A 13,482-nucleotide genomic window follows, 5' to 3' on the forward strand; every position below is an offset into this window, starting at 1 on the left:
AGGGGATAAGTCTGTGTTCGCTTGTTTGTTCATTTGTTCCAGTGGAGGCTCTGTGCACACGGCAGCCAGCCAACTGTCGATTGTTTTTTTATTTTTGTTTTCACCATTAATTTCAAGTTTTTGTGCACCTTATGTGTTGTGACTGCCGGCAGACCAATTTCCCTCCGGGGATGTATAAAGTTTTATCGTATCGTATGAAATTTTACAGCAGTCAACAAGTCTCTTAAATGCCACTATTGTATGTTTCCATCACTACCTCTGGTGTATGTTCCAAGCACCTAAAAAAACCTGCCCCACAATTATACCCTCTAATATTTGACCATTCCACCCTGGGAAAAGATTTATGACCACCAATTTTATAAACTTCTATTATGTCTCCCTTCATCTTCCAATATTTCAGCGAAAATAATCCAAGTTGCCCAACCTCACCTTTAAATTGAATACCCTCTAATCAGCATCCTGGTAAACCATATTTCATATTTTTTTTAATCAGGCAATCAAAAATGCACAGAGCGTGGTCTAACCATAGTTTTATAAAGCTGCAATACGACTTCCTGAGTCCAATACTGATGCCCCAACCGATTAAGGCCATGCAAGTCCACTCTGACTTCACAAAGCTGTGGAATGGGACCCCAAGACCCTTTTGCACAGCAATGTTCTATTAAAGCCCTGTCCCACTGTACGGGTTCATTCAAGAGTTCTCCCGAGTTTGCCCTGATTTGAACTCGGAGATTTACGGTAATGGCCGCTCGTAAGTACTCGGGGCTCTCGTGGACATTTTTCAACATGTTGAAAAATCTTCACGAGTCTTCCCGAGCTTACCACGTTTCCCGATTACCTGCCGTTAGCGTTACGAGCCGCTAAGAGATGGCCCCGAACTCCGACTGTACCCGCTAAGTACATTCTACGTGCTTCCACGAATTTGATTTTTTTAAACTCGGGAGAGCTCTTGAATGAACTTGTACAGTGGGACAGGGCTATCCTGTCATTAACTCCCTACTTTCCCCTTGATTTGACCTTCCATAGTGCAATACCTCACATTTACCCGGAATAAATTAAATCTGCCATTTCTCCGCCCACATCTGAAACTGATCTACATCCTGCTCTTGAAGTCTGAAGAAGGGTCGCAACGGGAAATGTCACAAATACATGCCCTCTAGCACTGTTACTCCAACCGTGTTTTGCCGCTGTATCCTTTGACAGTCTTCTTCCCAATTTGCAACTACGTCAATGTTGTGTTGTCTGCAAACTCATTTTCGTATACATACGATATCCCAACACTGATCCCACGTGTTGAATGCAGTCGTAAACTAAATTATTTCAACTTCTTACCCATTTAGAGGTCTTCCCAGTTTTTGTAAATGTCAATAAACAGATATTTACAAGCAGTCGCAAAGACTTGATATTAATTAGCTGTCACAAGACCTGTCAGGGCGGTCCGTTTCCGTTGCTTGAGGCCTAACAAGGGCTCGCAGACTGCTCCATCTTGCGGAACAGCCTCACCAACGAGATCGGCACAACGCTGAGAACCAAAGGTATCTTGGAATCCAACTCACTGAATCAAATGCAATTAACCAGAGTGTTTCAAAATGAAGTTTCGTAACGAATTCGCGTCCACTTTAAAGTAAATTGTATCTGTTTCATTTCAATTTATAAATGCGGAAGTCAGGCTCAGAACTACTGTAGTTTGCAGTATTATTACTGTGAAAAGGTCATGCACAATTAAAATGTTGTGGCCAGGCGGGGTAACTACGAAATGCACAATTTTAACATAGATGTAGGTGCAAGCTAAATGGGGGTGGATATTGGTTCACCCCATTAGAAACGATTGTAATAATTTGGGTGATAAATTATTTAATGACTAGGAAAGAGTAAAAAAAAATGGTTATGTGAAATATTACATGTGATCTTTCTCGTGTAGTGAGCAAGCAGTTCACGACTTAACAGGTGGACAGCGACCTGCTGGTTATCGGGTGATTTAAAGACAAAATGAGCCGATGTAATAATCAGAACTCGCTGAATTTAGTAATTCTAAGCCCGTCGCTACCGCGTAGGCCTTTGTCAAGAGACTTGACTCTCTCAAACCTAGTTGCTCCATGCCGTCGTTTTCATTCTTCATTGTATACGCAACGAAAAAGCTTTTCATTTACCTCGGTACACGTGACAATAAACTGAATTTAAATATAATTGACCGAAAATAAATACACCAAGTGATAAAAAAGTGAACCGCTCACCCAAAACGTCGGCACTTCGGTGTTTGGCTATGAAGCACGCGTCGTCACCGTAGCACATTCCTTTCTTTAAAATCCCTTTCCTGAAGTCCTTCCCAAAGCCGCAGCTGGCTGTCACCAGACTATAATCCCGAGAATCAGTCTGGGAAAGTCCCCCCAACACCGCCCTGGCCACCAGTCTTCCGTAGGAAAACACGGAGAACATGCCCGGGAGCTGATGCGGCGGCGACCTTCCCGCGCACCGTGACCTGCTCCGGGGACCTCGCCGGCTCGCCCGAACGCCCAGCCCACTTCTCGTCTTGCCCTCACAACGTCTCTCGTCACTCAAAGTCTCCGATTGAGGTGGATTGGATGGTCGAGACGCGGCCTGACCACCGCCATCTTCCGCTTGAAGAGAAGACGTCCTGGGGGGGGGGGAGGCGAGGCGGACGCTCGCTGAACCCACTGGATGGATAGATGGATGGATGGACGCCCGACGATCCCGCTCCGCAGCTCGAGCCCGCCGCTCTCGTGACTCCCCACCGACGTCACAGGCAGGGACTTTGCGTCACCCGCCGCTCTGACGCATCAATCGCCTCCCGCCTGACCGCCGTCTCGCGCGCGTCAATCAAAGGCAACCGCCGTCTCGCGCGCGTCAATCAAAGGCAACCGCCCGCCGCGGCCGTTACTCTCCGTTTTACCCAAAGATCTTAGATCTAAGATCTTTGGTTTTACCCATCAGATTCAAAGCACGAATGCGCGGGAACTTCCTCGCCAATCGCTCCGGGATCGAAAATTCCCCGCCAACTGTGTGTGTGTTTTTTTACGAGGGGTAATTCCCCGCGTATCGATATTATTTAAGTTAATTGCTGCATTGGATTCGTTTTTATTTGCAAATGTGCTGTGGGAGTTGTGAGGGTTGTGGCAAATGACGGCTTTTTGTTTGCATGACTTTCGGTCATCCCACAGGAAACGGATGTTGGCGGTTGTTTAATGGTTGTCCACGGCGATGGGTGGGTCGCCGACTGTAGTGAAACGGTCGCCGGTGGCGATGGGATGGTTGGTCTCCCTGTGGATGTTTTGGGGGCTTTTCCTGATCGATGCAGCGTTTAAAATGCAACCGAAAATAAATGCGGATCGAACAAGCACTCCGAGCCTCTTTGATCCCATCTCTGGCGACACCGCGCTCTCTCAGTTGCAAAATTCCACAAATATAACACATGTTTTGACCAAAGACACTAAAACAACTGCCCAAGAGACACAGAGGATGATTCTGCTCCGGGCAAACTCCCTGCCAGATCTTAAACTAAACGGTAGGTTATTGATTTTGCTCAAGGTGCCACAATCTGTAGTATCTTGTGTCTCCAGATTTATGGCTTTATTTCATTTCATTGGCGTTCACATTTCATAAAGTCATACAGCGTCGAGACAGGCACTTGAGCCCAACTTGTCCATGTCGTCCAAGATGCCCCATTTGCCCGCTAAACCTTTCCTCTCCGGGTACCTGCCCAAATGTTTATTAAATGTTGTTTTGTACCTGCAGCCTTCAGGACTCGACATTGAGTTCAACCATTGTAGATAATCAGCGTTTCTAGTCTTTGTTTTTCACCATGTCGAGAATTCACCGTCACTGAATTCACTGACTGACCGAGGGAACTGATGATTCTCTGGTTTAGGTTTATTATTGTTATGTCTACTGAGGTACAGTGAAAATATTTATTTTTGCATGCTATCCAATCAGATCAGATAATATATGCAATCAAGTCAAACTCAACTACCATAGGGCGAGCAAAGGGGAAGGTGTAGACTGTAGAATATAGTTCCCAGATTTGTAGGGTATCAGATCCATAAACAAATGGATGCAACCCAATCAGATCGGATATATCAAAGGGGGATGTCCAGAGTCCAGAATCTTGTTCCCAGCATTGTAAGGCATCAGATCCATAAACAAATGTCCTCAATGGGGTAAAGGTGAATCGGACAGTACCCTGGCTTATATAAGTGTTCAGAAGCCTGATAATAGAACGGATGCTGTTCCTGAGTCTGGTGGTGCTCTCCATGTAAGGACCTTTTGTTATCCACCCTTTTATTATAATATTTAATTTGTTCAAATGTTGCCTGATCAGCTTACTTTACTTTTTGATAAATTTCCATGAATTCTTTGACGATAGGAGAGGTGATAAAGAGTATGTTTAGATTTCCAAAAGTACACTTGTACACATAATGTAGATTCTATATTTAATTTCGTGAAATATTAAGTTCTAAAAATATGCATTTGCTATGCAAGGAAAATTGTTATATTGGTCATAGATGCAAGGATGGATGGATTCATGTAATTATAAAAAAATCATTGCATCAGCTATAACTTTTGCCTTGGTGTAAGAGGATTATTTGTTCAAGATTTGGTGCATTTGAGCATATAGTTAGGCTAATATTGTATTGCATTCCCAAGAGTGTTCTGCGTTTTCTGTAGTGCCCATTTTTGGATGGGCTATTAAACCAGCACTCTGCCTATTTTCAGATAAACACAATTGATCGTAGAGAATTGCAGTATGGGTGTCCAGGCCAATGCTTATCCGTATAAGAACTAATTAACTAGTTGCTTAACTCATAAAGGTCATTGTTAAATTAACACTGATATATTTTTGTTATTTCAGTTCACACTTTGTGTGTCTGCAATTTACTGGTTGAACAATGTGATATAAATTGTTGCTGTGATCCAGACTGTACAGCTTCTGATGTATCTACCTTTACAACATGCGATGTTCATATTGTCACGTAAGTTAAACCGCAAAATAGGCTAATTTATATGTGGCCTAAACTTGAATTTATTGAATGTCTACTTGTATCCAATAAATACAACATATCTTGCCAACACAAAACGTAATTTCAATTATTTTAATGATTGTATAATTTTTAACAGGCTATTTTGAAATCAGTAGCAATGAATTGACCAAAGATACTAATGGAGATGTCTGTGTGTGCCTTTGCCCCATTTTCTGACATCTAATGTTTTCTTGTTTCTCCAAGTATTTTGCTCTTCAGACTTTCTTTTGTTATTTTTTTTCCTTTTCCTCTTTGCATTTGTTTCTTAATACATTTTCTTTCTTTCGCTTTCCATGTCAATATCATGCGTTAATTTATTATCCTTTTTGGAGTTTCCGAGAATTGATATGTCATTCAAAAGAAAATTGATCTTTTTTTCATATATCAGATGTGAAATTAAGTATCTCAGTTTATTATCACCTGCAATATTCCTTCCCAGGTCCTTTGGCACTTTTTTTGTGGCCATGAACAGGTTTGTTATGGACGATTAATTATTTTCTCCCTCATTGATGTAGTTTCAGCATTAAATGAGAAGTCCAAACTTAAAGGCAGGCGAAAGCAGGTTAATACTAATAATATATTTACGATCTGGTACAGATAAAGTGTTAGAATTAAAGAAGCACGGAGCTTTTGAAAGCTTGTAGGATTAGAGATGTGCGGCATAGAACTATTTGAAAATGACATATAAAAATTCAGACATTGTAACAAGTTATCCATTATAGAGTTTGACAGCAAATACTCAGATCAATATAAATTATAGCCAGAATAGCCAGGAGTCTACTGATATAGTGGAAGGTATGGATTAGGATTAGGCTGGGTGACCTGAGGCTATTCACAGATGAAGCAATGATTAGAACATGATTGTAATTTTAGACTAAGAGCATTCCACCAAGAACATTCTGTTCCTATCTTTGATTATCACACTGCTTATTTCAATAGACAATAGGTGCAGGAGAAGGCCATTCGGCCCTTCAAGCCAGCACCGCCATTCAATGTGATCATGGCTGATCATCCTCAATTAGTACCCCGTTCCTGCCTTCTCCCCATATCCCCTGACTCCGCTATCTTTAAGAGCCCTATCTAGCTCTCTCTTGAAAGTATCCAGAGAACCGGCCTCCACTGCCCTCTGAGGCAGAGAATTCCACAGACTCACAACTCTCTGTGTGAAAAAGTGTTTCCTCATCTACGTTCTAAATGGTTTACCCCTTATTCTTAAATTGTGGCCCCTGGTTCTGGACTCCCCAACATTGGGAACATGTTTCCTACCTCTAGCGTGTCCAAATCCTTAATAATCTTATATGTTCCAATAAGATATCCTCTCATCCATCTAAACTCCAGAGTATACAAGCCCAGCCGCTCCATTCTCTCAGCATATGACAGTCTCGCCATCCCGGGAATTAACTTTGTAAACCTAGGCTGCACACCCTCAATAGCACGAATGTCCTTCCTCAAATTAGGGGACCAAAACTGCACACAATACTCCAGGTGTGGTCTCACTACGGCCCTGTACAACTGCAGAAGGACCTCTTTGCTCCTATACTCAACTCCTCTTGTTATGAAAGCCAACATGCCGTTCGCTTTCTTCACTGCCTGCTATACCTGCATGCTTACTTTCATTGATTGTTGAACAAAGACCCCCAGATCCTGTTGTGCTTCCCCTTTTCCCAATTTGACACCAATTAGATAATAATCTGCCTTCCTGTTTTTGCTACCAAAGTGCATAACCTCACATTTATCCACATTAAACTGCATCTGCCATGCATCTGCCCACTCACCCTACCTGTCCAAGTCACCCTGCATCCTCATAGCATCCTCCTCACAGTTCACACTGCCACCCAGCTTTGTGTCATCTGCAAATTTGCTTATGTTACTTTGAATCCCTTCATCTAAATCATTGATATATATTGTAAATAGCTGTGGTCCCAGCACCGAGCCTTGCGGTAACTCTTTGAGGTTGAGCCAGGCTGCTTTTATCTTGCTCTGTTTGATTGTTTCAACCATCTCGTGCAAAACTATTATTATTATTTTATCTTGAAATGAGACCCAGATGACCCATCACCTTTTTTGTTTTCTGATTGACTCCTTCTTATGTTCATATCTCTTGCCTTTCCTGGACTTCAGTAAAAATCTTTAGTACTTTTTCCTGTGCATTGAGTAGTCTGTCATGCATAAACACGTAGGAGAGGAGAATTGCTGCCACCAGTGCATCATGAGCTTTGCACCAGGTTTTGAGATCAATGCAGAATGATGTGATGACCATGTCAAAATTAATTGTCCCTATACTAGGGAGGTTCCATCTAACAATGTACAGATACATTGGGGGGAGGGAGGGGGGGGAGAAACTAAAGGGAAGAATTATTCATTATGAATGTTGAAAAGACTGCAATAAATTCTGGTGAAAGCTTCTTTTGGAAGCTTTGTATTCTATTGATCAGGCAACGGTGTTTTTTTCATTTCAAGTTTTTGCAGTACTTGGTAACCTGTCATTATCAAACTACATCCACATTTTTAATTCCCATTTATTCCATAAGGGTTAAAACAAATATAAACATAATTTGATAATTACTTATATCAACCTTTCATGATTTCCGTGCAGAGGAGACAGAGAACTTTGCAAGCATGAGGCAGCAATATACTTAACAGTTATAAGCAAAGTTGTGACCTTGACCAACCCCAGCATCTTTTGTATTGAGACAAACAACTGTGAGTGTATTTTTTGTCAGCGTTTAATCTGTTTTCATAATTGTTTTGTTAAAATGTAATGAATTATGACACACATTCAAAACATGATTATTAATAGTTCCATATAAATGAATGATCTTTGTATTTTTATGGCAATAAAACAAGGTATATAATAAACTAAAAATCTCAACCAATATCTGATTAGTCCGTGCTTCATTTATTAAATATATATTCTAATTAGATCTGCAAAGTAAAACTAAATCAGAACTGTAGATGTATTTCTCAAAGTTAATGAAAGCCTAAATAATTGTAATGGCATAAGATAAACCTTTTGTAAGGTTTATATTATGCACAACACAGAAAAAAATAAGCATCACATCTGACCAATGGTTACATTTATATAAACATACATTTTTATAGATGTTATGTTTATAGCCTTTGCTCCTTTCTGAATAATAATTCATGTTGATAATTTGTAAATTTGTTTCCAAATGTTTGTTCTCACCCAACATTTTTCTGTTTGTTTGTCTACAATTTACTCCTCAGACAAGAAAGGATCATCTTTTTTTACCCCTGAATTGCCAAGTACTGATAATTTTGATCGTTTGGTGAAACAGTTTGGTGGTTTTTCCTTTGGTACTAATGAAGCACCTCCAAGTACATCTAGTTCAACTTCACATGGCTATCAGGTAGTTTTGCAAATTAATATATTTTATTATGCCTGAATTTTTATTTTTATTCTGGTCTCTACTTAGATTAGACGAGTTTATTATTCATATACGCCAGGTTGCAATGAAATTCCTTGTTCACATGAAGCTCACACAGTAAACAATATACATACAATAATGATAAACACAACAATAAATATGACCAGTGAAAAACAGCAGAATAATGCAAGATTGTAGTGCAAGTAAAATAACGGAGTAACCGAATGAGGCAAAGTTTAGAATAAGAATGGCAATGTCTCCACGAAGGGGATGTGAAAGAGGTGATTGGTTCAGGAGTGTGATGGCAGTGGGGAAGACGCTGTTCGTAAGTCTGGATGTTTGTCTGGAAGCTCCTGAAATTCCTCCCAGAAGGTAGAAGTAAAAAAAGGAATGGCCTGGGTGACAGGAATCCTTGATACCTTCAGCCTTCTTGATGCAACGCACCAAAATTGTAGTTTGACTCCTTAATCCAAACTTCATTCATTTTGTTTCAAATAATTTCCTTGAAATTGCTCATATGGTTTTATTTTTGGCGCTAAGTACAACATTCTGGATCCCGTGTATTCTTTATTTGGATCACTTTATTAACATAAAATAATCTCAGAGCTATTGAGTTATTTGGTAAGTGGCCAGAAATGGAGATTGATATACATAAATGTAACTCATTTGTTAAACTTAGGGAGATTATGATTTAATTGATACGTTGGAAACAAAGTCAATTTGTTCAATTTTCTGTTAGAGATGTTTTGTACAAGCTTCTTTTTTTTTCTTAACGATATGATACGATAGAACTTTATTTATCCTAGGAGGGAAATTGTTCTGCCAACAGTCATAAAAACACAAAATACATGAAACAATAAACTAAAGTGATGAGTGGAAAGGATTGGGGGGATGTGCAAAGATTGGGGCGGAGGGGAGGGAGCGAGGGAGCGGAGTCAGTCTCGGTCTACCCATGACAGAAGGGGGATGAGTTGTGCAAATTGATAGCCACAGGTAAGAAGGATCTCCTGTGACGTTCTGTCCTGCATCTTAGAACCAATCTGTTGCTGAAAGTATTCCTTAGGTTGACCAGTGAGTCATGGAGGGGGTGAGCTGTGTCATGGAGGGGGTGAGTTTAGGATGTTTAGGATATTGTTTAGGATGCTCCGCAGTTTGAGGAGCATCCTCCCCTCCAAAACCACCTCCCATTAATCCAACTCCGCCCCCGGAACGGAGCCAGCCTTCCTGATGAGTTTGTTGATCCTATTGTCGTCTGCAACCTTCGCCCTACTGTCCAACACACAACAGCGAAGAAGATGACACTGACTACCACTGATTGGTAGAACATCTGCAGCATCTCACTGCAGACGTTGAAGGAACGGAGCCTTCTCAAAAAGTACAGCTGGCTCTGTCCTTCTTGTACAGGGCCTCAGCGTTCCTGTACCAGTCCAGTTCAATGAAATAGCATTTTTCAAATAAATACAATAACCTATAAAACAGATGAGCTATTATTATTATCCCAGAATTAAATTTTGGAACAGAATATCAGCTACCATAGATACTAACTATATCGAACCATAGAAGTATTAAAAAATATTTTTCGTCTGTGAAGCCATTATGCATTAGTTTCATTTGGCTGGTAGAAGTTCTTTGGCTTGCAGATGTTGGGTATATGGTAAGGTGGTCTTTCATATGCTTCAGTGAATTATTCAATTATAACCTCATTTTGGCCTCCAATCTTGCACAAGAGCATATCTGAACATTGCAGCTCAATGACTGGAGATGTTGTGACCTTAGGTATTGAAGGAGTATGACAAAGTTCTCCAACTCCACTAGAAACACTCAGCAAGGCTGGCAGCATCTGTGGAACGAGATAAAGAGTTTACATTTCAGTTTGAAAACTGTGTCAGACAATTCTGATGAAGTGTCATTAAGCTGAAATGTATTTCCCTTTGCACAGATGCTGCCTGACCTGCCGAGTTCCTTATTTGTTTGTCTTGTTGACAAGCATAGGTCCCCTTATACCTCTGCACTATAGTATCTTTTCATATGTTACATGTTTCCTTAACTTGTTTACATTCTCTAAATACATAAGATAACACTTTCCAGGTTGAATTTCATTTACCTCAATTCTCCCATTGATGAACTGAAATATCAGTTCCGTTGATATTTATCAGAAGCCCACAGGTTTCGACCCTGTTGTTAACTGCCTGAGCAGTTTTCGTATCAGTTTCAAATTTACTTTAAAAAAAAAAAGAATCTGATAATATCTCTCGTGTCGTTGCTTTGTTTCTTCTCAGTATGGTATGCCTATTAAAGTTAATGGTGGTTATCTAAAGCTTCCTGCTCCTCTGGCAACATCTGCATGCACTGACAACAACCCTGCAGGTAAGAGGGCAAGTGAAATGTGCTTAAGTTTTAAAAATATATATATTTTTCATATATATTTATATATATATATATAAAATATATAAACTCCATTCAGATATTACAGAACTGGGATGATTGTTTTCACTTTTTTGTAACATTGGGCCAGAACTTCATGTCACTGGTGAGCATTCCATGCCAGCTAGACATTACACTTGGCTACAAACTTTTTATGGATCTTGCACTTAATCTCCTCTAATTAGAAAGCAATTTCAGTAGATCAAGGCTTATGTGAATCAAACAAGGAACGTTGCATCTCCTTAACCAATGAGTCTGAAGCAGAAAATATCAGATAGATTAGAATAGCAAAACGAGGAGCAGCTAGTAAAAGACTGAGGTTCATTCCTGACCTTGGGTACTGTCTGGATGGAGTTTGCATCTTCTCCCTGCGACTCTGTGCGGTATCCTCTGGGCACTCTAGTTTCTCCTTGCATCCATAGGTGTGCAGCTTGGGAAATTAATTGGCTGGTTTAAGTTGGCCCTAGTATGTAAGTGAGAGGTAGAATCTGGTTTATGGTTTAGTGGAATAATGAATGATGGTCAGCACGGTGGGCTAGGGGGCCTGTTTCCAAGTTGTATCTTTCTATGACTGGTTGCTTGAAATCTGAAATAAAAATATAAAATACTTGGCAGACACCATCGGTAGAAGACAAATTGAGTTCACATTTCCCCAAATATAGGAAAGGTTCCTGAGGACTAGAAAATGGCAAATATCTATATAATATTAAAACTGTGTGCCTGCTGGCTGGCTGCTGGGTTTCTGCCTGACTTGTGGTTGCCAGCCTGTGGGTGCCAGCCTTTGATTCGTTGCTACGCCAACGTCAGACCCAGAGACGCCGACTTTTTTTCCATTTCGGTAGAGATTTCACTTTTCATTCCAAGTATCCACTCCTCATTAAATTTCGTCGTGTTTATCTACACATTTTTAATAAAATCCTTCTTCCCCCCCCACTCATTTTGTCGCCTCCTGCTGGCCAGCGACCATAACGGCTGCTGGCGCCCGCATCTCGCCTCAAAGACGCCATTTAAAAATAGCCGCACTGCTGATTCCTGAGCCGCTTGAGTTGGAGGACCACGTCTCCCGTGGGGGCTATGGGTAGGCAACGGCTGCGTTGGGGGAGCAGACCCAACGGGTCTGCACTTGGTCTAGTATTTCATAAAAGGCTATTAACAAATTTGAACCATGAATTAACAGCCGGTAGCAGCATGGGAAGGAAATTGACTTAAAAGCAGACCACAGAGAATAGTGAAAAATATTCCCCAGGGATCCATGAATGAACAATGCAAAATCTTTAAAATTTAAATCGATAAATAACAATGGAAATCAATAAATAAGAAAAACATCTATCAAAGGTAGTACAATGATGATGGGGGCTTTGAGGTTCATATAGACGGCACCAAAACCAATTGGCAAATGATGGTTTGGAGCTGCAATATGGCATTGGTGTGACAACAGAACACTGGACCCAGATATTGTGCACTTTTATTTGACTTGCAATTTTAAATTGACTAGTTTACCTCAAGATATTTTTGAAGGTATGAGGACTGCAATGTCTAAGGTTGATTAGGAAGTTCGACAATGGAGACCATTTAAATAAATATTTCAAAATACTAAGTAAATATACATTCCATTGAGGAAATGCAAACTCAAAGAGAAAAATGATTGACTCATGGAAAACAATGGAAGTTAAGAATAGTACTGGAATGGAAAATATATTTTTGGCAACATTTTATATATAAACCCTGAGGTTCTGGGGACTGTAGGAAGCAGCAATGAATGACCAAAACACGATAATGAAATTCAATTGATATTATGATTACATTAGAAATAAAGGTGGCATGGTGGTGTAGCTGGTAGAGCTGCTGCCTCAGCTCTAGTGACCCAGGTTCTTGAACTTGGGTGCTACCTGTGTAGAGTTTGGGTTTTCTCTGTCACTTCAATGCTTGATGTTTTGGTCAGTTTGATGTGAGATTATTGCTCAGGCATGTTTCAGGTTGCAAAAAATAAATAGGCAAATTTGGCTGGGCTTTTACCTTTACACCAAGCCAATTAACCTACCAACCTATACATCTTTGGAGAGTGAGAGGAAATCGAAGATCTCGCAGAAAGCCCATGTAGGTCACAGGGAGATGGTACAAACTCCATACTGACAAGCACCCGTAGTCGGGGTCGAATCCGTTGTAAGGCAATAACATAAGCAGAGTAATTTCATGCCTTTCTATGTATTGCAATATTGAGTTTGTCAGTGAGAGATTGGTTTCCCACTATGAGATGCTGGTTTCCCACATCCTAGATGTGGATAGTAACTAAAAATAACTGCACTAACCTGAATGTATGAAGCATTTCATTTAGTGATTTTTTACTCTTATTTCTTTGAATCACAGCTTTTTTGATAGATCAAACAACACATTGCAGTAGAAGGATTCACAAACCAACAAATTGCACAAGTCTTCCAGCATTAAACATAAAAAACTACCTCAATTTTAAGATTTTACCAGTAAGTTTCCATAGTTTGATGTTTTGTTTTGATTGGTAGTCCTAAAATGAAATGTACCAAATTATGGTTGTCGCTGATTTTTGCTGACATTCCTACGTGGAACTGTTCGATTGGTTGAATGTCTGTGAGACTGAGATTTAGATACAAGGAACT

The 13,482-nt window shown here is 40.3% G+C and overlaps 2 protein-coding genes across 5 annotated transcripts in view; one reads left to right on the forward strand and one right to left on the reverse strand.

The window, feature by feature from the left end:
- Window positions 1-2,742, reverse strand: part of pptc7 (protein phosphatase targeting COQ7) — a 24,815-nt gene extending 22,073 nt beyond the window's left edge. The window contains exon 1 of the mRNA XM_033043288.1: window positions 2,235-2,742. Coding sequence (XP_032899179.1) covers window positions 2,235-2,436 — 202 coding nt within the window. The 5' untranslated portion in view covers window positions 2,437-2,742. The remainder of the gene's footprint in view (window positions 1-2,234) is intronic.
- The window catches only part of tctn1 (tectonic family member 1), a 27,689-nt gene continuing 15,315 nt past the window's right edge, over window positions 1,109-13,482 (forward strand). The window contains exons 1-7 of one of the 4 annotated variants that reach the window (XM_033043282.1): window positions 1,109-1,535; window positions 3,180-3,523; window positions 4,868-4,988; window positions 7,633-7,739; window positions 8,265-8,407; window positions 10,705-10,792; window positions 13,217-13,329. In XM_033043282.1, coding sequence (XP_032899173.1) covers window positions 3,220-3,523; window positions 4,868-4,988; window positions 7,633-7,739; window positions 8,265-8,407; window positions 10,705-10,792; window positions 13,217-13,329 — 876 coding nt within the window. In that variant the 5' untranslated portion in view covers window positions 1,109-1,535; window positions 3,180-3,219. Of the gene's footprint in view, window positions 1,536-2,656; window positions 2,765-2,846; window positions 3,524-4,867; window positions 4,989-7,632; window positions 7,740-8,264; window positions 8,408-10,704; window positions 10,793-13,216; window positions 13,330-13,482 lie in introns of those variants that run through there. The other 3 variants (XM_033043281.1, XM_033043280.1, XM_033043283.1) reach the window with 3 other exon arrangements.

The sequence above is a fragment of the Amblyraja radiata genome, chromosome 25 (assembly GCF_010909765.2).
Source record: "Amblyraja radiata isolate CabotCenter1 chromosome 25, sAmbRad1.1.pri, whole genome shotgun sequence".
Classification (NCBI taxonomy): Eukaryota; Metazoa; Chordata; class Chondrichthyes; order Rajiformes; family Rajidae; genus Amblyraja; species Amblyraja radiata.